This window comes from Dromaius novaehollandiae, chromosome 25 (assembly GCF_036370855.1).
Source record: "Dromaius novaehollandiae isolate bDroNov1 chromosome 25, bDroNov1.hap1, whole genome shotgun sequence".
In the NCBI taxonomy this organism is placed as follows: domain Eukaryota; kingdom Metazoa; phylum Chordata; class Aves; order Casuariiformes; family Dromaiidae; genus Dromaius; species Dromaius novaehollandiae.
In genome coordinates, this window is record NC_088122.1 from 5,331,783 (window position 1) to 5,359,721 (window position 27,939).

The window sequence follows — 27,939 nt, forward strand, 5'->3', positions numbered from 1 at the left end:
TGAGCCCCGCCAGCCCCGGCCCAGCCGCTCCAGCCCTACGCAAGAGTGAGGGGACACGATGCTGCAACCAGGGCACGGCCAGGTCCTGCAACTGCAAAAGAGCAGCTGTGCTGGGAAAATGGCTCGTCTTTTCAGGTACAGCAGCACCGCACAGACGGATCAGGATGCTCCCGAGCTTCTGGTCGCACCCCAGCACTTGCTTACTCTGCCCATCGGTCTGGGAACGTCTGAGCAACCCCAAAGCGTGAGACCAGGACGAGTCCCCAGCACTGCTGCTGCAGAACTGGAATATGCACGCACGATCGTTTAGCAACCGCGCTAAACGACCCCTCACCACCCGTGGAGTCCAAAAAGACCGTGTTTGCTTTGCCGACAGAAAGCCTCCGACGAGCGTGTAATCACGAGGCATTCAGCAAGCGGAGCGTGCTAGGTAAATACGACATAATTTATTGGTTCCGTTTCAACAGCTATAGTGGTATTTGTAAGTGTCCTAACGACAGCACAAGAAATGAGTCACATACGTACAGAGATTCCAGGACACAGAACATCTTTAAGGAAGAAGCGGTTAGTGGTACAGTTTTGGTCACTGTTCATAAAACCTCTTTTTCTCTTGCTCTAAGCCCTGCTTCCCCCCCACATCCCCAAATCCTAGGTAGACTTATCTACCTACCTTGGGGCACCACCAAGCTCTCGCCACGGCAGAGCTGCTCGTGCAAGCAGTACGTAAGGCTAGTGGGCTCTGGCTACGTACCAGATACTTTGGTTCTGAAGAAATGTGTACAGCAGAGCGGGGAAGTGTTGCTCCGGAAGAGAGATAAGGTTTAGTACCCTCGCGGGAATCAGAAAATTGTCCGTGTAGAGCCAGTAAGGGAGGCTGGAGAGCAACCAGCCCGGTTCCTTCTTGGCAGGGTCAGCATTACCGCGAGGAGGAAGGGAAGCGCAGGTGTCTGAAGAGGCTTCCCCACTCCTCTCCCAGCGGCTTCCCTCTGCTCGCTCCCAGGAGGCGAGGCCTGCGCGTCCTAACGCCGTCAGCGCCGATCCCAGCCCCTCGTGGGGCCTTGCACCCGGAGCCGCAGCTGGGTTACGCCCCGGGGAGAAGCTCAGCTCAGAGCTGGTGCAAAGGCAAGAGCGGCTTCGCAACAGCAGTGCTCCAGCGCTGCGCAGTGATGGGAGAAAACCAACGCCAGCGAGCCCAGGCCCCGGTGGTCTCCACAGGGGACAAAAATCCATCAGCAGCGGCAGCTCTGGCCTAGCCACGAACAAAAAAGTCCAAGTTCTTTTAGAGAGGAGGAAAGGTGGGCCAGACCTTGGGGACAGGCTGCCCAGTACAAGGGGGAGCACGAGAGCAGCTCTGTCCGCAGCCTCAACTCAAAGCCAGTGGAAGCAGCGCTGGAACCAAGTGGTTCCTTGCAGTGAATCCAGACACACGAGCATGTCCTTCCCCGTCCCCACGTAACCTGCCTCCGAGGTGGGAGCAGCTGGTGTCCAGAGGGAAGGACCGCTTCCATCTCGGCACCAGCTACACAGCACGGCTCTGCCTGAAGCATCTCGGCTCGCTTAATGCCACTGCGGTGAGGGGACGGGAAGAGGCAGTACGGGGTGGCTCTTCCCTCCTCAGAGAACGAGTATTTCCACCAAGTGGCCAAAAATATTTTTTCTTTTATAGAAATTACTATAAAAAACTAGTTTATCTAGAGCATCTTTAAAAAAATATTCCTGCAATCTCACAGTTTTACATTGAAACTCATTAAAAATATATAGATTTCTTTAACAAAACGTCTCTGTTCTCCCCTTGAACCGTGTCTCCAATGCAGGAGTGGGACCCGGAGTTCTCGAAGAGACGCCAAGGTGAGAGCAGGAAGGTCTGATCTCAGTGGCACATCCGGGAGGTCATTTCCTTCTGTCAAAGGGACAGACAAGACACAGAACCATGAACTAAGATCTCAATTCCCAGGCAAGGGTGGGATGAAGAAGAAAACCTCACCTTTGTTTAGTCAGAAATAGCCTCCTCAGGCATGCAATGACTCTGTTACTCAACAGTCTGGTCTGGGCAGGCCCATGTTTTCCCCCAACCCCATTCCCAGGCAGGGGCAGGGCACCCTCCCGCTGCCCCACTGCTCTCCAGATTTGCTCTGCTGCCTACAGCTTTAGGACTGCCATCACCACCTCTTTAGGTCTAATATGTCACGTTCTCTGAGCTTCAGACTTCTCGTGAGGGTGGTGCTACCGCCCTTGCTTTGCAGAATGGGAAGTGAGCACAGGGAAGGGAGTTGCATTCTCCCGTCCGCATCCGGGCGGCTAATAGGGCTGGGCTGGGCTCAGACCGTGCCCACGAGCAAGGCGAGTTGGCTCCTGGAAACACAACGAGGCTGTTGGACAAGTAAGAAGAACAAACAAGCCTCCTTCATCCCTGCCCAAACAACCCTGCTTAGCTCCACACGCACGTCCTGGCTTACAGCTTCCCAGTCGGGCAAATCACAAGGCCGACTGACGGCCTGAATTTGGGCAAACAGTTCTGAGAAGGCAAACAAAACCTCCGCGACACCCCTACCCTCCGCCTGCCCTTTCCGCACTGGCTGCAGACTCCGACGCACCACCACCGAGCTGTGCCCCTTTCAGCTGCGCAGCCCCTGGCCCCACCTGGCTACTCACCAGTGGTTCCAGCTCCTTGGTGTCTATTAGATTGAACTCTTTCACAAAGTAGTAAAAGTGCTTGTAGCAGGTGTTCACGTGGGCTTCGGAGCCCATCTGGGTGATCCTGTCAAAGTGGTGGATGTAGACGTGGACAAAGACCCGGAAGAGCCTGGAGAGGATTTTCTTCACCACCGGGAGGAAGTTCTTCGGGAAAGGAGTACCTGGGAGGGAAGATCTGACCATCAGAAACTTCACTGAAGTTAAAACTGGTTCCTTGGGAGAAAATCATAATAATTCTTGGTAAAACACATATTTTGAGACAAGAGGAGAAAAGAGGTTGCCCAAGGTACAGTTCCCCCTTCCCTTTTCTTTCACCTTTTGGGACAGAGTTTTCAAAGCAACGATTTCTTACGTTACTGAGTCCTGCGCACCATCAAATGCCGCTAGCAACTGAGCGGAAAGCAAACAAGATCAGCGTCAGCAGAGATTTCCAGCAGCTGTTTCAGTCTGACAGAGTTTTCTTCTGCTCCTATCTGGCATGTTTATATAAACAGTGAAAAATATTAGAAAACTACCGAATTCCACTCCAGAAGCAGTTTCCCAAAAGAAAGAGTCAACGCGGTTAACTCCCTAGAGTTATCACGTATTTTGAAATGTCTTCAGCTCTTTGGTTAGAAATGTAAGACATTCAGGTCCCATTTAAAGGCACCGCTTTGTGTGAAGCTGTGAGCCTGGTCCAAGTTGTTTAGGATTTTTTAGTTAGGGGCCCTGCAGCAGAGCAATCTCTGACCAGCGAGCTGTCTTAGTAGACTATTAGTTTAAAGTTCACACGGGTCATCTCTGGAGGAACAAGGATTAGTTAAACCTTTTAAGCGCTCTGCAAGAATTCAAACATTTCACTGTGTTAAGCTGGGCAAAGCTAAGAAAAACCCCACCTGCCTCCAGAAACTTGTCTCGCTTCTCTGCGCAAAACAAATGCTCTGCTTAGTGCCCAGAGTGTCTTACAGAAAAGCCCTAAATAAAACAGGGCATTCGTTTGGGTAACGGGAGGAATGGATGAGGAGGATTTTAGTGTTTTAGCTGTCCGAAGAACTGGCTGTTTATGGCCATGCTCCCCTCCTCCTGCCAGGTCCAAGCAGTGTCCTGGCATGGGTAAGTCTCATGCAGCTGGAGGGGCAAACACTTCCTAAACAGACCAGCGGCACCCGAGCAGAGCTGTGACGGGATGAACGCTGTGGCAGAAAGGAGGGAGCTACTAAATATCACCTCCAGCTTGGGGCTACTTCCTTGGGCAGAAGACTTACCTGCCCTGACGGTGGCAGCTAGGCTGCCCGTGCAGACACGGGAACGGGGAACGCGTGTGCTCCGTCTGCAGCCGCTGGTGACCCGCTTCTACTCCTCCCCTCGCTCCAACGTGGCCCCAACTATCCAAGCGCTGAACCGAGGTGCCCTGCCGATTGCCTAGGGCTGCTTGGGAAGGGCAAGGAGCCGACCCTGCCCAAGCAGCAGGTTCGGCCGCTTCTCGGTGTGAAAGCGGGGCGGTTGCCAAGCAGGCCGGAGTGAAGTCACCCTCCAACCAGGACTCGTTTCAAGGCAGGGACGGCCCTTCTACCACTCCATACACCTCTGCGGCATCTTGTCTTTGGCTTTCCAGAATACGGGAGCTCTGAACATGAGCAACTGTATCTGCCTAATCCTTTAGCTCTTAATTCTTACTCAAGGCAAAATAGGAAAACACACGACTTTTTTTGTCCCCTCAAGAAGTACGTGAGGTTCTGCACTGGATATACAGATTTAGACATCTTTGGACAAGCTCTCATTTCCATCACCCTGGCAATAGATAAAATACTGTCCCTCCCTTCATGCACATGTAAGCATCCCACCCAGCTGTCACAAAACAACTGACTGTGTATCAGCAAGTCCTGAGCTAGAAAGGGCAAAGTCAGCTAGCACCAGCCTGTAATAATGAAAAGGCTAATTATGGAAACACGGCCACCGCTACCAGGCCAGTGTGGAGCACGCACACTGAACCCAAACTAGCAATCAGCTCTAAAAGAGCTGTCCTTCAAGGGACCACGTCCAGCATGAACTACTGACAGAGTCACGTCAGAGGCTGGACTTTCTAAGAGCAGCCTCTCATTTTCAGTGCCTGGGCTTGGCTCCACTTTGCTTTCCTCTAAGTATCCATGACTCCAAATGAGATCTGTTGCAGCTCTGGGTATTTAGCACTTGAGAAGAGGTCTGAAGTGTCTCAACGTGCTCAAAAGAGCTTATTACGCTGCCAGTTTCCAAGCAGTGCATCGGGGAATAGCTCTACTACAACAGCGACCTGTGCAACACGGACCATTAACAGCATCTCCTGGAAAAGAAACAGGACCCGAGGGCCCAAAGGGGACGGCTCTGCATTAGCTCTCCCTCTTCAGCTACTACCGGAACTGAAAACTCACCAACATTAGTGGGAAAGATGTCCTCGTTGTTGATCTGTACCTCAATCCAGTCCATCAGGAGGTTCATGTACTGGGGAGCAGACAGGGCCGTGGGTTTCCGGTACTTGTGCTCATCCTGCCATCTGTATTCGTACTTGGGACCCCCGGACATGACGGGGCAGGACTGCTCTGTGCAATAGTCACTGATGGTGCCATAGATCAGGTTGATGCGGTTGAAGAAGTCCACCACGTGCACTGCCACCCAGTCGTTCTGCTCCTCCCCCGGGGGCAGCTGGACGGCAACTTTCAAGTCCAGGCCAGCGTTGAGAGAGGCCTGAGCCTTCTTGTGCAGCTCAAACCGCTGAGTCCCCGGCTCAAACTTGCGCTTGGGCCGGAAAGTTTTGTCTTTATTGAACACTTGCTTTAAAGCATGGGACATTTTTCTTCTTTTCTCCTTTCTTTTCCAGATCCGTAGGGATGACAGCTGGAGACACACAGCTGCTGGACCACTTCCAGGGGCAGGGCTGCAGGGGACTAATCTTCAGAGAAATCTCTCTTTGCTCATCTGGTCCTGACAGCACGTGCTGATCTGCAATGCAGCACAGAAGGGCAGCGATTAGAAGCAGCTCTTTCAACAGGAAACCTTGTCTAAATCCCATAGGAAGAGATCTGGGATACCATCTGGGCCCTCGCCCCAGATCTCGGAAGAGGATTGGAGGCCAGCGCCAGCTTTTTCTCTGCCCCATCTCCCTTCTCCCTTGGTAGTCAAGCCTGAAGCAGAGGAGGCACCGTTTGGCGACTTGGGCCCTGCAAGACCTGCCCGCGTGCTCGCACGCAGGACAGCGGGATAAGGGAACCAGCCTGACGGTCCCGCAGGGAAGAGATGTCACAGCAAGAAGCAAAATGAAAGACATCAAGGAGAGACTAAGCCAGCGCAGGCTGCAACCACCACAGTCCTCGCCTTGATGTACTGTCAAAATCATGCAGCTTGCTGGAGCCGTTTTTTGCTCCTGAGCAACAAAGCAGAAAGGTGCAAGAGGCCCCGTGGATTTACAGCACCCCAATTCTTTCAGGCTAGCACCAAGCCCAGCCTCCAACAGCCTTAAGGCATTAGGGGACCTTACCCTCACCGTACCAGAAGACCCAGATCACACAGAAACAAGGGGAAGCCCTGCCACCATCTACTCAGTTGCAATCTAGCAGAGTTAAGAAGGATAAGAGGGTAAGTTAGATTTTTTTTTTTTTTTTACTCAATTTTTTTACCTAGGCCATTTTTCCCACTTTGGAAATAAACTTATTTAAAAATGAGAAGTTATAACAACCTCCATCAACATTCAAATCTGTTGCAAGACGTATTCTAATACAACAGCTCTTTGCACAGGAGGAGCATTTGCAGTCAATGTTAAGACAAGGAAGGGCTGAGGAGGGCAAGAGGAAGGAGTCACAGCTCAGGCACCCGGAACCAGAACATCCCAAAATAACACCAGCTTTAAAAAGAGCTGTAGCCTTTGCTGCAGGTGCAGAGAGAACATAAGTATATTCTTCATTTCGGTTTAGTTCACTGCAAATTAGCAAACGGGCTGAGAGACCAGGAAAGCTCATCTTCGTCTCCCAACCTATGAGAAAGGATTAGCTCCGAGAGGCTCAGACACACAAGTTAAGATCTGTTTCTTGTCAGTGTCCTTTCAAAGTTAATTCGGTTTATCTGCAGTTAATTATCCCTCCTTTGTTCCCACATCCATCCCCCCTTATAATTTGTGTCAAGCTGCTCTTTGATGGAAGCTCAACACAGAAACCCATTTGTAGCACAAACACATCTTACCATGTTGGACGGAGAAATAAAGTAACAACAATTGACTAAACCTGATGCCTCCTAGACCCCCCGTGAGCAACAGTTTTCATCATTTGCTAAGAAAATGCAAGCAAACCTCTCCCATCAAGCAGAAACCTATTTATAGAAAGGTGCAGAACCATTTATATTGGCAAATATGATCCTCAAAGGTTAACAAGGAAATCTCACATTTAAGGTCATGCCTAGATTTGCTGCACGCCAGCCCATCTTTAACAGATAATGCAGAGCGCTAATCAGCATTTCTTCGGAGAGAGATTAAAGGGACTGAAACCAAGGCCTCTTGTTTTCTTACTTAATTACAGCAAGGAGGGGAGGAAAAAAAAAAAAAAAAAAAAAAAAGAGAAAAACATACCACGTCAGTTTGTCTCACGAAGAACATGTTTACTGGTTTTCTAGTGCTGCTTTTCATGCAGGAATGGGCTCAGTGCGCTATTCTAGATAGGTGCAAGGCGATCCAAACTCCTATTACAACTTGGGCCACGACACGTATTGAGTTGAGACAAATGGAAACATGTTTTAATGTGGTTCAATGAAAGATTCACTCTGGACTAAATGAACGTGCCTGAAAGCTTGTTTTTGCCACGGAGCGTGCTCTCGGCGCACAGCGCTGCTGCAAGAGCTGCTGATGTGACCCCATAACCGACCACATAAAGGTCAAAAAAAGGAAAAAAGACGAACCCCCGGAAAACGCAACCTTAAAAGGTGCTCGATCGCAGCACAGGCGCAGTTAGAGGAAGCGACGGACGGCACGGAGGGACCTCCGCCGCAGAGGCACTGGTTAGCGAGAGCTGTGTCACGGCCTCACCACATCCTGCAGAAGACGCAGAGCTGCTCGGCGGGGCGGAAGCGCGGGGGACCGTGCCCGTCCCGCGCCCACCCCGTGCCTCCCGAGCGCGCTCGGGACGAAGGCAGGGCTTCAAAGTCAGCAACCCCCTCGGCCAGCAATGTGGACGGCAGGTGCCGAGTCTGCAGCGATTCCCAGCAGGAAATCAGTCCCAGAGAAATGCTCGCACGCAACGGTCTCCTTCCCCTGGAGACTGCGAAAGGAGCATCCTTCAAAAACGCACGAGCGTCACCTTCGGTCCCGTCCCCCCCCAAGGAGTGGAAGCCTCCATGGTCTGCTATGACTCGTGTCCTCCCGACCTCATCGAGGAGCTGTCTAACTCCAGTGACTTCAGAAAGTCGCTCCCATCCACGCTGGCCCAAGACTAGGCTCGGGCATCTTCCCTTTCACCGCACAAGGATATATTTTTCAAGCAAGAGAAAGGCTGTGGTTACAGGGCCCAAAGAGAAGAGCACTGAAACTGAAGAGCAAAACTGGAAAAAAGCATCCCCCGGGCTTGCCCATGCACGTCAGTGAGGCAAACACCAAACGTTTTCCAGAAGAAATTGTCCCGTGAGCAGGGTGCAAAGGATTTCACCACGGTTCCTCTGGAATCGAGGCAGTATCCGTCCTACAAACGGCTTCTTCTTCCTACTGAGACACCATTCGAGACGACTGTGGAGCTCCACAGAGCAGCAATCCTCCCTCAGATGATTCAGCATCTGTGCAAAGACGCTAGTAAAATCAATAGCTAAGACTTCCAAGCAGATGCAGCGTATTTCATCACGGTCTTTGCAGCTGAGCTAAAAAGAAACATTCGGCTCGAGAGAGAGAAAATGAGACACGCGGAGAGCAAAAGCATCCCTGACATTGCTCAAAGATGATATCACACTTAAAACACCTCCTTCCACAGGCAGGAGTCATGGCTCCGGCACCGCCTTTGAGCAGAAGAGAAAGGAAAGACCAAGATCAACTAGGCCACGGGGCACGTGAATCACCTGAATGGGATCTGCAAGCTTGAAAGGAAAAAAAAAAATGCAGTAAGCTTTGTTTATTCCTCTTTTTCAGCCGGCCAAGATTACAGCACACGTCACACGTGTTCAGAGAGGACCTTGGCCATCACTCCCACAAGAGCACACAACTGCTGCGGAGGGGGGAAAAAAATAGAAAAATAAAAAATAAAAAAAATTAAAAAAGAATTCCTGCACCACAGCAGACAGCCCGGAGCAAAATAAACCTCTAACTTTTCTCCGAAGCAGCAGTGCTACCTCTCCTCCCAAGGACGGGAGAGGAGCGGTTCAATATTGCGCTTGGCTCCCGCAGTTTGGGAAGTTATTTATCTGCACAGCGAGGGGCTTTTGAGGCCCGGCCCGGCCCTCCCTCCCCAACGAAGGGCTGCCGAGCCGAGAGGCCGTCTTCTCCCCTCACTCATTGCTCTTACATTTCAGGCCTGGTCCTAGGACTTGCTTCGGTTGATGGAAATCCAGGGCAATGCTGTTTATAGCACTCCACCATTCCTCCTCCCCAGCCGGTAAAGGGAGACGGCACAGCACGGCCTTGTTTTAGGGGGAGGCTCTGGATAGAGAAAGCCCCTGCAGCTGGTCACCAGGCTCTCGGTTACTTTTCCCAGCAGCTCCGAGAGAGTATGAAAGAAGGAGACAGTCCAAAAAAGGAGACAGTCCAGTAACTCCAAAGCCCAGACAGTCCGGACTCCAAAACACCTGGAAACGTCCTACCTTCACAAGTCCCTTGCAGCCACCCCCCGAGATGACATCGCCTGGCCTTGCCGGATGGAAGCAGCGTCTCCGCTAGACACTTCCCCTCGCTGGAGAGGCAGAACGGCCTGAAAACCCTCTTTCAGGAGTCTCATGACTATTTCCGTCACCTCCTAAGCGCCCGCCCCGAGCAAGAAGCAGCAATCCCCCCCGCCGCCAACGCCACGCAGGGCTTTAACGGGAGCCAGGATCAACGCCGGCACGTCGGCAAGCTCCTACCTGCACTTCCAGCCTCCGCAGCTCGCTCCTGCGGCTGCTCAGCACGGCTCTGCAACCCTCCGCAAGCATTCGCGGGTGCCGAGGCCGAGAGCTTCCTTCTTTTTCAAGGAAGCCGTAGCGTTGCGTGCACGACTGCAATCCAAACCCGGCTGCGGGCTGCCGACGGGGAGGGGTCAGGCACATGCGGCCGCTTCCTTTCCAGTGACCCGAGCGCTCCAAGGCGGCTCACATCCTGCTGCCTTACTCATAAGCGAGCCCTTAAGTAAATCCCAGCGAGCACTGGATTTCTCAAAATAAGCATTTCTCTGGTTTCCTTTTTGGAAAGCTGGCCAGCAAGATGCGACCCATATGGCATCGCTCGCGCAGAGCCCAGCCGAAAGCTCTTGCTGCCGCAGTTTATACTTGCGGTCCTCCAGCGGCGAGCCCGTGCCTACCACCACGGTTCGGCAGCTCCCCAGGAGGAAGAGCAAAGCGGGGAGCAAAAAAACCCCCACTGGGCTAGTTTTAGTCTTTCCTTGCAGCTAATCCAGATGCTCAGGCCAAGTTTTCCGATGGAGGACATGCAAACGCCCATGCTAGTTTGATAAAACGGCCATAGCGTATCAGCAGCACCGAGCGCTTAACGTAAAAACTGAATTTACAGAGCGAGCTAGTTAACCTGGGAACCGAAGCGAACAGGGTGGCTTCAAAAATCCGCATTTTAAACAAAAAACAAAGACGCGCACACACACATTCTCGTCATAACTCCCCACACACACACTCCTTTCGCACATACCTTCCCACGGCCGTCCTGGACTCACTCCACTTCTCATTCGCTACGATCAAAGGCGAAGCTTTAACGCAGAGAGCGAGGGTCAGGCCGATCACGGCAAGCAGGGCCGCACTGTCACCCGCGAGTTTCGGCGCTTCGAAAGCGAGTTTGGCAGCAAACGCGCCGGCCTGCCTTGGCTGGACGAGGTTTCCAGCTGCTCCTTTGAACGGCTTTTTAATAAGGGAAACAAATGTTTATGCCGCTGCTTACTTTAACTGCGTAAACAAGGGCAAGGCGGGACGAGGACCGCCCGCGGGACACGCGGCTCGGGCTGCCGGCTTCGGGCAGGCGCGTCGGGCCGTTCACGGCTCCTGCTCGACAGCGCTTCCACGTCGGCGAGCTTCCTGCCTGGCACAGTCATCGGCTCCGGCGCGCGGAGCTGCCAGTGTTTTCCCAAAAGCGACTCATTCCCCTCTCTAAACCCCGCAACGGTGCTTTTTTTGACCGCGCGGAGCCGCGTGCTCTCGCGGCGAGGAGACTCGCGTTGTTATTTGGAAAAACACAACACAGACGCGGCATTTCGGTGGGCTGAGAATCGAGCAGAGCAGCCAGCGCTGCTGGACAAGAACAGCATGTTTCCTTTAAAACGCTGCTGTCTGCAGAAAGCTAAGGAGAAGCTGCCCGGTAGCCTCGCGTTACCCTGAGCATTTCCTTTTTCTTTTTGTTTTCCTCCACGTTCGCTGCCGGCAACAGAAGCCAGTAGCTGCTCTGAAGGGAAAGAGCATCGAGTCAAAGCGAGCGACCAGATTCGGTCCGGTTACGTCTATAACCCCGGATGGGGTCGTGCCAAAGTGATGAGTTCGTCCTCTTGCTCTGCAGGACGATATCCAAATTTTTCTTTCGGAAACTGGTTTGGTGGTGGCCTTAACAACACACTTAACAGAGCCATTTAGAAATGCACATTGCAAATGTTAAATTCCCAAGGTTTAGACAAAAGGCCCTTTATGTGCCATCACAAAGTCAGTTTTAAGCCCTGCTGGTCGACGTCCACCTCCACCCCACCATTTAAGTCTCCTGCACAATAATTTGGAAATTTCCAAGAAAGAAACCATGCAAACGCCGCATCTCCCAGGTGCTTTCAGGGAACGGGCTTGCTTAGGAGCAGGATAGTCCGTTTACATGTCTCGAAGCCATGCAAATGCAGAGCCTCTCTGATGGCACACACATAAGAAAAGGAAACAGCATAATAAAGAGGCATAAAATAGTTATATTGGGCTTTGTTGCTTTGGGCTTTTCTTATTTTATTATTTTTTCCTCCCCTGGAAGACTGCATACTTGAGTTTGCTACGTATTCAGGCCAATTTTAAATTCCAATTAGGTTATATAATAATGGAAAACATAAATGTTAAATAAAGCCATAGTTGGGTTAGAAGCTGTAGCAACCGCTTGTGCAAGGAGCAGCGGCTTCAGCACAGCTGCACCAGGCAAGCGCCCACCCCGTGCCCCATTCACGCTACGGCTAAACGCCGCAGCGGTACGCGGAAAGCCCACGGAGCAAGAGGCATTTCTCGCCCATCGCAAGCAGGATGGAGGAACAGACAGCTTAAGGACGTCGGTCAGGCATCAGTTGCTCAACTCCAAGCTCGGTATTTAGATCCAGACCACGCAGATAGCGATCAAAGCAGCAACAGCTGGAGGGATGCAAGATGGGCTGCGCGATGGGAGCTCACGTCAGAGATACTTGCGGGAGGCAGGTAAAGAACAAACCCCAGCAGGGCCCGGATAAACGTTTCTGGCAGGGGAGAGGGAAGGCTGAATTACCTTTAAACTTCAGCATAAGGGAAAGCTGAAGCTCCAGCTTGGACTGTCCCCACCTGGTCTTCCAGACAGTCCCTTCAGTAACCACAGAAGGTTAAAAAGCCACATGAGACAGTAACTTTCTAAAAAGGTTATGCCTTTAACTTTCCCTTCCTCAAAAGGGTCAGAAAGCAGATTCTGTAACCAAAAAGCGTCGCTTAAAAGCCTAGAAACAGCTGCAGTGCAACAGGAACAGCTACTAGACCCTCAAGCCTTACTGACTTAGGACCAATTTTTTTTCCCCCTTCTTACGTGAGATTTGTGTCCATTGCAATGTCCGAATGACAGCAATTTTGGAGCATTTCCAGATTCCACTTACACATATATGACTGGATCCCAGCTGCATGTGAGGGCAGAGCTAACTCGCTGCAGGCTCTGCAGATGCTGCGTTAAGCTGACAAGCTGGGTCACGACTCTGAGACAGGTTAACCGCGCAGACAAACGTTTCCAGGATAAACTGCAGTCAGTGGGTGGCTGACGGCACGTTAAGAGCAGTTCTCCTTCCAAGGTCTGCAGGGCCGTATTTTGAAGCCTGCTCATTCAGGAATACCTTTCCTCCTCCTCCAGCCTGGCTCCGTCCCTCCCCGAAGGGTTCGTTAAGGAGGAGCGTGACATTTATCAAGGCCATGCTGTGAACCACACATTTCTTTCTGCCTCCACGCTATTGTCCTCACTGCGCGGGCACGATTTTAAACAAACAGCAGCTTCATCCACTCTCACTTTGCGATCTCCACCTACCCAAGGGAGGTGGGGGGACAAGACGCAGCGCTGATTTGCAACGCGAAGTTTGTCTCCGGCCAGTATAACGACTGCAGTAGCATGCGCTATTTTAGCGGCCTGTCTGCAGGTTCAAGACCGCAGCCGATCCTGCCGCTATTAGCTTCTTAACAGGGGATGAACCAGAGCACAAGCTGGCCACAAGGCCACCCTTTCCCATGGGAGGCCTAATCCCCCGATAAGTGTATCTTCTCTCCATGTTAACATCACGCTTTTGAAACAAAAGCGGTATTGTTTCCCGCTGAAAGCAGACACCCACGAGGCTCGCCCTTCCCCTCCACGAGGAGATACGGCAGTAACCCAACGCGTTAGCATGTCTCCAGGCAGCAAAGGCGAGGAACGAGCCCACAGATGTGGAGCTAGAGATCACCCCAAGACGAACCACATCACAAGACCTCCTGCCATACAGCACAAGACAGAAAAAAAAAGAAAGAGGCTGAGACAGCAGCCCCGAAACAGGCCTGCAGTTAAGACGAGGAAAAACTAAAGTTGCTTTCAGTGCGGTGATAAACCTTACTCTGCTTCTGCCTCAAACTGAAGCAACCTTTGGACTGCTCTAGCTTATATTCTGTTTGCGACTTCCTAGCAACCAAAGCGCGGGCATCCAGCCAAAGCCAAATCCGCCCTGTACCTGGGGCTGGACGGCTACGGGGTTCCTACGCCTCCTGCCCCGGCCACGGTGGCGAGTGGCAAAGGGCAGGCTGGCCGGCAGGCCTACCGACAAACCTCGCAGCAGGAGGAGGAGACCGACGCCAACGCCGCCGCTGTCCCCACGAGGACCACGGCAAACCCCAGGAGCGGTCCCAACGGGGCACCGAAACCAGGGCACTGCCCCAAACCCAGCGTCGCGAGACCTGCGGCACGTACGGGCGTCTGGCAGCGTCACAGTCTCTGCCTCTTCTTTGACTGGAGAGGGGAAAAAAATAATAAAAATAAATTGCATCAAGCACCTTGTGATTTCATAAAGACTCTTCTAAAACAAGTCAAAGCTGCTGCAGTTTGACTGCTTTTGGCGCTGGCTTTGCAAAAGCTTTTCTGGCCTTCGCCGTGTCTGTTCTTCCCCCGCGGATTAGCAGGCTCCCCTGCTCCCAGCCTGCTCCAGATACTCAAAGCAACAACTCACCCAAGAGCCCGCTATCATTTCATCACGAACAAAACAGCACTTTTGGCATAACACCAGCTCCAGAGGGAAGCAAAAGCACACCAAAACAGGAGTCGCAGATAACTGCCTCCAAGGGGCACCTAGAGAGCCGAGGATAAACACGCGGCCAAAGGTACATTCCTCAGCGAAAGCATTAGCTGGATATTACGTATTTCTAAAGCTAATCTGCTAAACCTCCAGCAAAGCTGGTTACGGATCCACTTACAGTAGCATTTATGGCTCAAGCATCACGAAATACTTCCCTGTCGTGTAAGAAATTAAAACTCAGAAGTTCAAGGCAATTCTTTACACCGGTCTGAACTTTGCGTCCAGGACTGGGGAGATTTTGCAGTCTCCCTTCTCTGACCACACGCGCTCTCCTTGCTCACTAGGAAAACTTTTTTTTTTTTCCTTTGTGTACCGTGGCCATAGAGATCTCTGGCCCATTTACAGAAACGCATTAGGTACAAAACACCGCACGCGTCGGGATAGCCCGACCTTCATAAACGGGGCTGATCGTGCCACTCCAGTTTGCCTGGTGCTTCCCACCCCATCGTGGAGAAGGAGCCACATTAGACCCAAACGTCGCCGAGAAAGCAGCTGGCGAGCAGCTCCTGCCCGAGGGGACAGCGGAAGCCCCTGAGCAGGGATCCACTCAAGATGCTGAGCACCCACCAAACTCGCTACCTAAACCTCAGGGAGAGCCCACGTGCAGTCCCCGTTCGGCCACAGGCAACACCACAACCGTCAGTCCCAAAGAGCATCCCAAAGCCCGGCCGGCGTGCCAGACGGCAGCAGAACTGCTCCGCGCGCAGCACGCGACGACGGGGACGCGGCTTTGCGGTGGGAACCCAGAGCACCACGATTCGGTTCCCCGACACCAATCCGGCAAGAGTTCAGCCGCGGCATTTTCCTCCTCCCTTTCTGGGAATTTAAGGAGGTTATAAACTGTCCTCCCCCCTCACCCGCGTTAGCTTCACAAGTACGTGACTAAGACAGAAAGTGAAGCTAAGATCTGGAATACACAGTCCAAGGAACGAGATGAAGGCAGGGACTTGGAAGCGAGCCCGAGGCTTTGCAGAGGAAGCGAGCGCAAGGGCGCAGCGCTGCGGACTATGATTAACAGGTGGCTGGGGGAATTTGACATCTAATAAAAATCCTCCCCCCGCCGCCCTGTAACTTGGCAAAGAGCTCCAGGTTGGATAGGGGCTTTACACGAAGAGGGATGGAAGCAGAGGAAGCGCGGCCACTCCTCAGCCCGGCGCGCCGCGAGAAGAGAATCCGGCCTTTCACCGCTGCTGCAGTAAGTGACAGCGATGCTTCCTGCAAACATCTGTGCTGCACACTGGCGGCTTCGAATCCCTCCTTCCTCTCTCTCTCTCCGGAGGATTTCCTGCCCTTTTCTTTTCGCCTCTCTCTCGCACATACAAGCAGTTTTTGAAGGAGTTGAGATTATTGTATCATAGATACCAGCAGGAGCAGTTACTGCAAAATTAGCATTTCTGTGCTCATAGCAAGAGAGAAACTGAGCAAGAGTTTACTCTCAAGTGACCACAGATGAGTTACAGATCACCACAATTAGAATAAAGCGGCGAATTTCCCATCCTCCCCAAGTATTTAAGAGACTTGGGAGTTTAAGCTTCATTTTTGTTCCAGGACTGTGCCCTTACCTACACTGGGAACACTTATCAGCACAGCTACAATGGCAGCTAGAAAAAGACGGTGGAAAGAGGTAGAAAGGAGAGGGGAAAAAAAAAAAAAGAAATAGGAGCGTCTAAGATACTTCCCCTTCATGGTCACAGTGACAAAACCCATACTCTCAGCACTGTTTTTGCTCATTTGAAGAGTCTTCACTAGCAAAAACAGCATCAGCAAGAGCTGCCTGTGTAATGTCACCAGGACAGCGAACGCTTCGAAGCGGATGCAACGCCATCGGCCAGGTCTCTGCTCAGAAAAGTCACTTAAAAACTGCAGCATCATGCTAAAGACGCTTCTATCCTGGGACATGCTAATACAAGCAAAGCTATGCTGCTGTTCCCGGGGCTGACTCCAAAACGTCCCCCCCCCAACAGGGGTGAACTACCGTAAACGATGCCGTTTCGCCAGCACTACACCGAACCAGGGGCTTTTGGTGGCGCAGCGAAGCCGGCCAGAGATCTCCTCGCCCAGCTGAGCTGGGCAGCTGGGCCAGGGAGGAGGCTGTGGTGGGGACCACGAGAAGTTATGAAAATGCTGCTCACAACCATCCTCCGCACAGGCAGAAAAAGTAAAGTAGGAGAGGAGTAACCTGAAGTGCTGCTTCGACAGACCTGCACCTCCTTGGCCGCCTGCACCGGTTCCGCTTAACCTGCTCCCAGATTAAGCTGAACCCGCAGGAGACCCGTCCGCTCCCAGGTCTCCAGCCGGGACCCTTATGGATGACCCCTGCAGGGTCCCCACGTCCCGGCCGCCCCAGCGCCCTCTGGCCCCCTCCTTCTCTGGGTGCCCCTATAGATCCCCCGATCCCCACCTGGCCCTATAGGTGCCTCTCCAGATCCCCCTCCACCTGCACAACCCCCTACAGGCCCCCCTGTAAATCCCCCTGATGCCCAGAGGCCCCTATAGACTCCCCTCCAGAGCCCCCTCCTCCCCCACAGGCCCCTATAGACTCCCCTCCAGAGCCCCCTCCTCCCCCAAAGGCCCCTCTAGACTCCCCTCCAGAGCCCCCTTCTCCCCCAGAAGCCCCTATATAACCTGCTCCAGCTCCCTCTCCTTCCCCCCAAAGGCCCCTACAGATGCTCCAGATCCCCCAAAGGCCCCTATAGACCCTCCTCCAGAGCCCCCTCCTCCCCCAAAGGCCCCTATAGACCCTCCGAATCCTCCAAGAGCCCCTATAGACTCTCCCCAGATCCCCCTCCTTCCCCCCAGAGGCCCCCACGGACTCTCCCCTAGATCCCCCTCCTCCCCCAGAGGCCCCTATGGACTCTCCCCCAGGCCCCCTGCCCCCCCAAGGCCCTTATGGACCCCAACCAGATACCTCCGATCCCCCACAGGCCCCTACAGACCCCAAGCCGATGCCCCACAGGCCCCTATAGCGCCCCCAGCTCCCCCTCAAGCCCCCCCGCCCACGCGCTGCCCCACCCTCCTCAGCCCCCTGCACCGCCCCCGCCCCCCAGCCGCCCCTATAGCCCCTATAGCCCCCCAGCCCCGCGCACCTGGCTCGGCGCAGATAGTGCGCGGCGCCGCGCGGAGGAGCCGCCCCTCGTGGCGGCCGCAGCACGTCGCGCAACTCGGCGGCTGCCCCCGCCAGCGCGCAGCCCCGCGCCGCCGCCGCCAGCCGGCCCTACTTCCTCTTAAAGGGGCCGCCCGCCCGGGCTCGGCGACCGCCGGCTCCTCCCACGCCGCCGGGGTGGGGGGGGGGGCGGGGTGCGCCGGGGCCCCGTGGGGCCGTGCCGGCCCGGGGGGGGCCCGGCTAGGGGTGCTGCGTCAGCGGGGGGGCGGGCGGGGACAGGCCGTGGGGAGGGGGACACGGCCGTGGGCCATGGGGACAGGCCACAGGGACACAGCCATGGGCCTCGGGGACCGGGGACAGGCCTTGGGGCCATGGGGACACAGCCATGGGCATTGGGGACATGGCCATGGGCCTCGGGGACCAGGGACAGGCCTTGGGGAGGGGGACACGGCCGTGGGCATTGGGGACATGGCCATGGGCCTTGGGGACCAGGGACAGGCCTTGGGGAGGGGGGACATGGCCATGGGGACAGGCCTCAGGGCCATGGGGACATGGCCATGGGCATTGGGGACATGACCATGGGTGCCTGGGACCAGGGACAGGCCTTGGGGACATGGGGACACAGCCATGGGCATTGGGGACATGACCATGGGCCTCGGGGACCAGGGACAGGCCTTGGGGACATGGCCATAGGCTTCAGGGACAGGAGACAGGCCGTGGGGAGGGAGGACATGGCCATGGACCTTGGGACAAGCCTTGGGGACATGGGGACACGGCCATGGGCCTCAGGGACCAGGGACAGGCTGTGGGGAGGGGGACACAGCCATGGGCGTTGGGGACAGGCCTTGGGGACATGGCCATAGGCCTTGGGGACATGGGGACAGGCCTTGGGGACAGGAGGACACGGGGACAGACTTTGAGGATGGGAGGACAGGCCTCGGGGACAGGGGTCTGATGGGGACAGGCTTTGGGGCTGGAGACCTCAGGGGACAGCAGGGTCAGCAGGGCCAGGCTTTGGGGACAGAAGTGACAGGGCCAGGCCGCAGGGAGGGATGGCAGACGGGGAAGGACAGCTGATGGGGACAGATGGCCGATGGGGCCCGACGGGGACACCCGCCTGCGCCCCGCTGCCGGCCTGGGCCTGGGCTCAGCAGGTGCCACGGCGTCAGGACCGGGATTAGGCTTCAGCTCACAGGGCCGGGATAAAGCCCGGGAGCACGGTCCGGCCCTGGGTTAGGCTTAGCCCCCAGCAGCTTTCACACTGGGCTCCAAAAACTTGTATAAATCTTTCTGAAAAAAAATCAAATCCCTCCTCTAGGTGAAGTTCCCCCGGCTGCGGGGAAGGAGCAGAAGAGCCACCTCGCTCCTGAGCCCCGACAGTTTGCAGCGAGCTCGGAAAGAGGCTTTCAGCGAGCGGCCGCCGCACAGGAGAGCATCGTCTGTACGTCTTTGCGGTAAACGTGGCAGCAGCAAGAGTGCCTTGGTGGGAAATACGGGATATTGCAGAGATCGAAGCCTTTTATAATTGAATGTGTCCTTGCAATTAATTGTTTTTCTACCAAATCAAAAAAAAAGTGTGTCTTCCTAAGTTTTTGCCAAATCGTCTTGCATCAGATGATGCAAATCATCTTTTGCCAGATCATCTTTATATCCAGTTATTAGCAGCATCTTTCTCCAGCTATCTAATTAGTAATAACAGGCAAGAGATGGAGTAGTCTGGTTGCTCAGTCAACCATATGCTCCCTCTCTGCTTTGATTTCCCCACCTGTAAAACACTGAAATTGTTAGAAACGGGAATATTTCGAGGTGAAGAGCACTCTAAAACGCCCCCAATGCCCCTCTGCTAAAATGCACTGCTCTGTTTTCCTCGCCAACACAGAGAAAAAAGTAATAATTCTGGAGACTTCTCCCATGTTTTGCAACCAGGAAAAACCTTGGAGAAGAAGTACATATTCATATTGCAGATGTTTTTATAAGGGGGACCTTTTTTAATATGTGAGCAGCAGATGAAGCAGCAATCCTCCTGGAAGGAGCCCACCGGCGAGGAAGAGACTGGGCTCTCTCCATCTGCCTACCTCCACTCATTGGCTTGTTCCAGCACCTTTCCGCAGCCATTTGTGGTCATTTTAATCTACATTTTCATATTATATACTTGATTTATTTAACCGTTTAAATTGGTTAGTTGAGGAACAAGTTTCACCCCCTTTCAGATCTGTTTGAAGGTGGCCAACAGGTTTCTGGAAAGAAGAAACAGCTCAACCGCATAAACATGCTTTTAGAAGACCAAGATGAATCTCAGAAATCTTGTTTATTCCTCTGAATTCAGGCCTGGGCCCTCACTTCCCCTTCTAAACTCCACAGAAGCCTAAAGAAGACGTGATAAAGACCCGCATGGATTATTTGGATGCTTAAACCTTGGCATGCACCATCTTGGTCTGGTTTTGCAATGTCTTACTTGAAACGTGCCAGGGAACCACAGGGAGGTGAGAAATGTCCCGCAGGAGCCAGGCGAGGGACGTGCCTGGCAGTGGCCACCCTTCGCCGATGGCAGGATGCACCAGCTGCTGCTTTCCCTGGTTTTTATCAGCCGCTGCCAAGGGGGGATAAGCTGAAGCGGCCGCACTCGCCCCGCTTCGGCTGCGAACGATGGCTGCAACACGTGAGCACTGGGATTTTGCTCTTGACGTTCTCCAGCATGAAGGAAACCAGGGCTCTTTGCTGCCTGCATCAGGCGCAGAAGGAACAGACGTCCTGCGACAGAAAGGCTTCTTGAACAGGAGCACAGCGGCGGGGGAAAATCACAGGATTCGGGGCTGGTTGTGCTGATCATGTCGGACTCAGGCCTCCAAGCACCAACCCTCCTGCGTAGCTGTAGCCCAGCGAGAAGTCCATGCTCGTGGTGAAAAGGACACGTGGATATACACAATCTAAACGGGTGTGATGTTTTTAATAGGACACGATTTTCACGTGCTGTATAAAACGTGGCAAAAACAAGAGAGTGAGCTGACAGCAAATGACCGGTGGTTTATGTGGGCCATGACTGTCCCCAGCTCCGCTGCTGGGAGTCTTCGAAGGAGGGCAACTCGGAAACAAGTAGGTTTTAAATGTCTCCCTGGAATGTGAAGCAAAATTCTCTATTACATGAGAGAAGTGCCATTAAATGAATAACATCCATAAAATTCATGCCGAATGAGCAGGACTGCACAGCGGGAATGGACTTGTGTCTTGGAGAGCTGCTGCCCTCCGAGGTGGGGTTGCACAGAGCAGCGGGAAGGAGGATCTAGGGCACTTCCCAGGCTCTCCGCGTGCTGCAGAATTTAAGCACCACCGTTTTAAGCACTTCACTTTACTGCCACGATGCAGTGCTAACTGCCGTTGCGGGCGGTGGTAATTCCCACACCCTTTGCTAACGCATTCAGCCCGATACTTCTTTCATGATGCTTTAAAAAGCCCCGAATGCAGCCCCCGTGCTTCCTCCCCTGCCTTCTCCAGGTTGCTGGCTGCCACGTGTTTCTTATGGCGTGAAATATCCCTACTGCATGGATTTCCTCTTGCATTGGCTACTACCTGCAAAGTTAATTCAAGCAGCTCACGAGCATCCTGCAGGGAAAACTGTTTTGGTTCCCTTTCACCCTCGTGAGCGGCTTTATCCACTTGCCTTTGACGTCATAGAAATACCGGTTGCAAGGGGAACCTGCGTTCCACTTCTGGAAAAGGGGATTTCTTTTAATCTTCAAGTTGCTAAGTCCTCCTGGCATTGCTTGGACAGCCTAAAACTCAGAGCAGCATTTAACCTGGGCTTTGCCATTGCTTATCAGGGATGGTTGGATGTAATTGGCACTTCTTTGTAATTAGTAAAGGCTGGTTATTCTTAGGAACGTTAATTAATTAAATGACAGATGATACTGAGGGAATAAAGTGTTGACACAGCAAGCTAATAACAGCCTGCTGCTAAATAATCTCCAAGGTGAAGATGAGTCACGGTTGGAAAGGATGGCGAAGCAATCAGCTGCGCAGAGCGGGAGCTCGCCAGCCGGCTGCGTTTTGACTGGTCTTACCTATATTTCAGCCTAGGGCAGCACGAAATCCCTCTGGAGTCTTGTCCCCGGTATCTGCCCTGTCCCGGATCGGTGTCAGCAGCAGCATCCACGCAGCAGGTTTTGCTCCTGCACTTTGTGGAAGTCTCTGACCGCAGCGGTCTCGCACCCGGCCTGAACCCTCTCCCGCGTGCCCGGCTGCAGATACAGCTGCAGCACGGAGCCCTTTTTGATGGAGCGTGAGTGCAATCGCTGCCCGTCAGACGTGGTCGTGGGATGTCTACGATTCCCTTAAAAAATAAGGGAGTTTTTTGGCATGACAATCCCAGCAGTGCTGTGAACAAGCATGTGCCTTCTTTCCTCCCCCACCAATGGCTAAACGCTCCCTGGGGAAGCCTTTACCCCTCTTTTAAGCATCTTTGCATCCATAGCAGCATTTGGATTACCTCCTGCGCTGTCGGAAGGGGCGGAAGCTGCTCTGAGAAGCCCATTTAGCTCCAGGCAAGTGCGAGGTCAGTGCTCAGCTTTCTAAGGTGGTGAATGGGTGTCTGCATCTCACTGGGATTTTTCCTCTTTCTCTTTCAGAAACGAGATCTACCAGCAAGCTGGGCACTTTCCTCCCTGGTGGGAGGGAACTGCAATGCTGGGACCAGTAGTAAGTAGATACTAGTCCATGTTCCCTGGTTGGAAAGTCCCTGGAGAGCTGCAGCCTCACGCCGATCCCTAGTCTGATCCTTGGGGAAGGCAGAGCTGGGCTGCGCTTGCCCTGGGGCTTGTTTGCGTTTCATACGCTGTCAGCGATGGACACGTCCGCTCCCTCTGGCCCAGCAGCCCCCCCTTTTCCTCTCTTTTCTCAGATCAGTGGAGCAACAACTCCCAGTGCCTCTGAGCCGCTAAGAAGCAGCTTGGTGGGCAGCCGCTCCGGGAGCGGGGCTGCGTTTCCAGCCCGCGGTACTGGGCACAGACAGGCACCGTCACCAGCTGCAGAGACAGGCACGATCCAGCTCTAGCTCTGCTGCCTCCGGCTTTGCCGTAGCTCCACGGCCTTCCCAATCCTTTCCCATTTTTTCCAAGCTTAGTTTTAATTCATCCAGCAAGAAACATCCAGCCTCAGCGCAGTAAGGCATCGCTACAGTCCTATGACAAATAACGCTATTTTGGCAAAAGCTGGCAGCCTTCCTGGCTTTTGATCAGAGGCTTTATTGCTGGATTAGCCTAGCTCTAACGCATATTTATTTTGCAGGAACTGCACATGCGCGAGGCCAGGCTGGGGAAGGGTTAACCCTGCCGGAGTTTCCGCTTGCCAAAGGAGAGCGCTGCTGTTGAGGTAACTTCCAGGGCGATGGGGAATGAGCGGCAGCAAAGCGCTTTCCTTGCTCTCCCCGTGGGGAGCAAGCCCAACCCTTTAGGAGGTGGGAGTAGAAGTATGTTGTTTCAGCATTTTCAGGATAGTTCAGTCGTTCTAAACTTCATTAAAGTCGAATCAGAACATGGCCCAGCCCTAAACAGGCTTTTGCCTGTTTGCAAACAGTCCCCACCCCTATTTTTTTAGAGCCCAAGGTGAAGCCCTCAGCTCTGCTGGGGTCACTCCAGGCCGGGCTCTTCCTTCCTCACAGCCGCCTTGGCCCAGCGCTTTGCTCCCTCTCAAGCTCAGTTCTGCCCTGGGGATGGAGCGGTTGTGCTCCTGCTTGGTCCCGGCTGGCGGGGCAGCTCGGTGCTGCCATCGCTGCTCTGCAGAGCAGGGGAGGCTGTAGCACCCTTCTCCCCACCCTCTAAGCTACCCTGGAGACAGGCTTCCCGGGAGCCTCAAGCTCAGCCCAACGCGCCTTCCAAACACTGAAAAATGAGGCAGATCCAGCCACCGTCCTGCCCCGGGTGAGGTTCAACTCCTGCTGCCGAGGCCAGAGACCGGTTGCCGGCAGTGACCTGGCCACAGGGGTGGTGGTTTAACAGGGCGAGCTGAGGGAATGCACACGTACTTGAAGCTTAAAGAGAGAAAAAGGAGAAGTGGTAAGAAACGCAGCTGCTGCTTCAAAAGGAAATTTTCACAAACATCAGAATGAGGGAAGTCGAACACAGGTGGCAAGTCCCTGCAAAGCCTGAAAACAAACTGCGGTGAAAGCAGAATAGTGACCCAAGCCCCACAACCTGCGGAGGAGGCGCACACTTAATTTTTTCCATGCTTTTGCCACCTTGCTAGCACAAAAGGGGATGTAGGTGCTCTCCAAAACAAGGAGCGATTACAGGTGCTGCTGTGACTGCCCCAGCTTAGCCCCCAGACCTACAGCACAGCTGAACAGCTCGTTTCCTTCCTTCATTCTCACCAACCAAAGCCACCCAGGGGAGCCAGGCCAGGGCCTGCAGGTGCAAAGGCTTCAGCTGCTTAGTCAGGGCTTCCCGTTGCTCCCAGCTGGTGCACAGAGCAGCACAGCATCTTCCTGGCAGCTTGGGTTGAACTGCAGAGCAGCTGATCCCACACTGTGCTCCGAGCAGCAGCCTTCTGCCACAGCCCCAGCGAGGTGCAAGAGCCAGTGCCCTTCCCCAGCGGAGCCGGTGCAGCTGCTGCCGTGATGCCTGTGCATTTCCAGACAGCACAGTTGCTAATGGTTTGTTTTTCCCTGCCTCCAAGGAATAGATGCTGCTCTGTCCAAGACTTGGCCTGAAACAGTTGCAAGCCACAAACGGCCAGGGTGGCATTCTCCCATCCCTGCAAGGACAGTGCTGACTGCTGTTTCTTTTATGTGCCTGCTCACGGCGGACAGCGTGCAAAAGTCAAGTGCAGAAAGACACTTGGATAAATGCAGAGAGCAGGGCAAGAGCCCTGGTGTTCAAAGCCAGGAGTGCTTGGCACCAGCTTCACTGTGTGAGGTAGTGTTGTCCAGTTAAGCTACTGCAGCTCATTAAATACTTCACATTCACTCTAAGTGCTTCCTGGCTTTGTGCATTGGGTGTTTTTTTGGTTTTTTTTTTTTTTTTTTTGTTTTACATGCAGAGTCTCTCCTTTGCAAAGTGATTGGTTTTTATTGTTGTTTCCATCCTGCCAGATCTGTGCAGGCCCACAATGCAGCAGAGCAAGCAGGCGGCCTCCCCAAGGGCCAATCTGGGATTACAATTATTGGGTTAGTGTCGAATGCAGAAAACAAACGACCTGCTGCTTCCTTTGCTTCCTTCCTCAGCAGGAGCTTATCAAGCGATAATGAGGCCAAGCAGTCAGGGCAAGGCATGGATTTTTCTCAATGCAGAGCTGGTAGGCTCCTGACTGTCACAGCCCCAGGCATTTTCTGTTATAATAGTCTGATTTTCACAGGTTCTGGTCTTCCTGGCAAGCACTGCAAGTATCAACAAAAACAAATGCCTCGGTTCCAGTTGTGACAGTACCAGATGTTAAGCCTCATATTAATATCAGCAAGTTTCTGCCACAGTTTGTATGTGATGCCAGGCTGAGAGGAAGAAGCAGAGGTGGAGACCAACTTCTGTTCTTCAGTTTCTGGACACCTGATTAAGACAGCAGGGCTCACATTTGCCAAAGTGCTCAGATCTTAGCTGCAACCGCAATCCACAAAAACTAAATGAATGCAGCATTAACTGAGGTCAACTGAAGGAGTTCTTTCCCCCCCTGTAATTTGCATTAGTGACAACTACTGCTTGCAATGCTGCCTTGCAGAGGAAGGCTAGAACCTGACAGCCTTAGTCATTCAAAAGGTGTAGGAATAGAAGTGTTGGCATCTGCAGAATTAAGGCCATTTAAAATACAGTCGAAGAACAGCACCGTTCCAGTGTCTCACACCGACTCCTTTCTGCTCATTCACTTCATGCCTTAGAGCTGTTGCCACTGATACAGCAGGTATGTGACCTATATGCATACTGGGGATACAGGACTGGCAGGACTCCCCTCACTGATGCAAACCAGTCCCTAGCTGGCAGAGAACTGCCTCACACAGCTGTGTTTGAAACAACTTCTCCTTTCCTCCAGAGTTTTTGGCTCAAGATGCCCTTTACCTCCCCAAGAGACACAAGCACTTCAGATCTGGGGTACATCCATGTCAAACAACATTAACGCCTAGACAAATGTTTCCCTTGATTAATATACAGCATTTGCAACATTTGACAGCAGTGAAACACAATGTTCATTCCAGAGTTAACTGCATTTTGGTGACTGGCAAAACAGACTACTGACAAGATGTATTTTCAAGTGTATACAAACTGGAAGAGTCTTATAAAATGACTGCTTAAAATCCAAAAAGTTAACTTTGTCTTGAAAGTTTATTGGATCATCTTGACACAAAATCATTACAGCAGCTTGTGGTATGTTTTCTTTTTCTTTTTCAGGGAATGTTGATAGCAAATAATTTTGTGAATGTAACACATCATACAGTTTCAAAATTCTAGAATCACTGCACAGGATTCTGTAAGAGAAGACTCTACATGCTAAAGTGACAGTTTTCATCCATGAATTAAAAAAAAAACCCACTAATTGAGAAACATTATCCTTTAAGACAATTTTAATATGTTCAGTTTCTAATACACAAACTGGCTAACCAACGGAGGTTGACCAATACCAAAGACTAGCACTTCACCACCAGTGAAGCCTGCTGCAAAAGAATTCCTGCAGCACACAAGTGCAGTCAGAATACAAAGCTGGTCCTAGCAATAAAACCACAGCAGAGCCTTTTAAAAAATACCCTAACAGGGGAAGAGTGTAAAGAGCACGATACACGCTTAAAGTACATGACATGAACCCAAAGGATAAGATCAACGCTTTATCCTGTTCCCTGCGTAGGGTCTTGGTTAAAGTCTACTGGGCATTGCTGACACCTGCCGGAGTGGCGGCGGTGCTGGAAAGGTGCAGACAAGCCTAACTCCTCCCCGGGGCCCTCTTGGGAATAGCAACCAAGAGTTGTTGACCTGTGCCTCAAAGGAAAACCGTTCAAGCATGTTCTCAGTGTGCTGGGTATGGAACTGCAACTAACAAGTGAAAAAAAATATTTTAAGGCAAGAGATTTTGGAAAAGGACATTAATTAAGTGTATTTGTAAAGGCCAGAAAGACATCCCCCTCCAGTCAGGGGGGATCATCCACATGATTTCAATAGTGCAGAATGGACTTCACTTTGCAGACTCTCCTTTTCCTCCTTCAGAAGTAACCTGTAACATTAACACAGTGTGTGCTGCTCCCTCACCAACCCCTCCCTTCCTTCCACCCAGGCAAGGACACCTCTGTTGTGGGGACCCAGTTGCATTTGCACTGCAAAATCTGCATCCAGTGCTGTGGCCGGGCCGTGCAAGCCACAGGGACTGCTGACACGTCACAGCATCTCTGTTTCCACGGCACAGAGGGAGGGAACAGGGCTGCATCTGCAGTCTGTTCAGAGTATAAGGGATTACGCATGTGGACATTTCTCTAACCTGGTAGTGGTCAATCTCAGCTGGTGAGCAAAGTGATTAAAGAAAAAAGCAGGAACAGACCCCTTTGGATTTCCAGTTTCTTGCTATACTCTAACTTTTCAGGAATGTGAAATTGAAGTGGACTCATAAAACACATCAGTAGAGACTGCTCAAAGGGGGAGGCATGATAGACTTCATGAGGGGAAGGGGGGCAGGGGGAGAACAACAGGGGCAGAAAACCAAATGGTAACGCTTTCAGCCTGTGTTCTATGCACTCACCCTCTATTCTTTCAACTGTCACTAGAAGAAGGTTAAGGCTCAAGGCAACTACTATAAACAGAAACTCAAAAACGTCCCAATTCTCACCAGGCTCATTTAGATTAGCCCTAGGAGATGGAGGATGTTTATATGCTGATCACAATGGATCTTTCTGCGCTTGAGATAACAACAATAATAATTATTATAATAAAAAAAAAAAAAGAGAGGCCTTCAGGTCCAGCACCAGCCTCTGCTAGAAATATACATCGACTACAGCAGCCCTGAAGACATATTCCATGGCTAAGGATCAAGTCAGCCTTCCCCAGTAATAAGCACAAGCAACAAACTGTGCTACTGTTGATAAACTTCTGCTTAGTCCACAATTCCACAGAGATGGCAAGGTTTATGGGATCATCATGAGCTGCTGAATAAATACCGCCCCTCCCTCCCTCCTCCAGTCATGTCACCAGGATCTCTTTGGGCTAGAAAGGGTTAACACCACAGTTTGTAAAAAGTTTTGAAATAAGAAGGTAACATACAGCCTTAAAATGTCTAAACGGCAAACAATGGTGGAGTTAACTGAAAAGCACGTGCCCCAGGATAGTACATGCGTACGAGGGAGAAACTTAACACTTGGGTCTGCTTGTCTTTACACGTTAGGTGTTTCTTGTAGTTGGAGTATTTTGTAAGGAATATTCAGCACTTGGACAATGTCTCTTTCATCTCATCCAACAAGTTGCTAAGCAGGGTGGAATCACTACATTTGCCATCTACGGATACAGAGTTCTCTCCCTT

The 27,939-nt window shown here is 52.4% G+C and overlaps 2 protein-coding genes and 1 long non-coding RNA gene across 6 annotated transcripts in view; 1 reads left to right on the forward strand and 2 right to left on the reverse strand.

Moving 5' to 3' along the window:
• Positions 1–424: 424 nt before the first annotated feature.
• Positions 425–17,619, reverse strand: MOB3A (MOB kinase activator 3A). Of its 4 annotated transcripts, none has more exons than XM_064497231.1 (4): positions 17,450–17,619; positions 5,082–5,649; positions 2,653–2,855; positions 425–1,900 (listed from the first exon to the last, which is right to left on the reverse strand). In XM_064497231.1, the coding sequence occupies exons 2-4, from the start codon at positions 5,497–5,499 to the stop codon at positions 1,871–1,873; spliced, it is 651 nt and encodes a 216-aa protein (XP_064353301.1). In that variant the 5' UTR covers positions 5,500–5,649; positions 17,450–17,619; the 3' UTR covers positions 425–1,870. The 4 variants fall into 4 exon arrangements, with proteins under 4 accessions (XP_064353301.1, XP_025969945.1, XP_025969947.1 ...); XM_026114160.2 differs by lacking the exon at positions 17,450–17,619 and adding an exon at positions 10,505–10,655; XM_026114162.2 differs by lacking the exon at positions 17,450–17,619 and adding an exon at positions 9,730–9,942.
• Positions 17,620–22,065: 4,446 nt separating this feature from the next.
• On the forward strand, positions 22,066–24,446 carry LOC112991564 (uncharacterized). Its single transcript, XR_003261331.2, has 3 exons — positions 22,066–22,158; positions 22,747–22,830; positions 24,133–24,446. It is a non-coding gene; the product is annotated as an uncharacterized LOC112991564 (long non-coding RNA).
• A 1,301-nt stretch (positions 24,447–25,747) lies between these two features.
• Positions 25,748–27,939, reverse strand: part of AP3D1 (adaptor related protein complex 3 subunit delta 1) — a 45,590-nt gene continuing 43,398 nt past the window's right edge. Inside the window, exon 32 of the mRNA XM_026114151.2 lies at positions 25,748–27,936. Coding sequence (XP_025969936.1) covers positions 27,841–27,936 — 96 coding nt within the window. The 3' untranslated portion in view covers positions 25,748–27,840. The remainder of the gene's footprint in view (positions 27,937–27,939) is intronic.

Excerpts from the sequence above, each read along its gene's own strand:
- MOB3A (XM_064497231.1), bottom strand. The coding sequence starts at position 5,499 with ATGTCCCATGCTTTAAAGCAAGTGTTCAATAAAGACAAAACTTTCCGG. Across the intron at positions 2,856-5,081 it reads CATCTTTCCCACTAATGTTG|GTACTCCTTTCCCGAAGAAC; the intron begins GTGAGTTTTCAG and ends CTTCCCTCCCAG. Across the intron at positions 1,901-2,652 it reads CCAAGGAGCTGGAACCACTG|AAGGAAATGACCTCCCGGAT; the intron begins GTGAGTAGCCAG and ends TCCCTTTGACAG.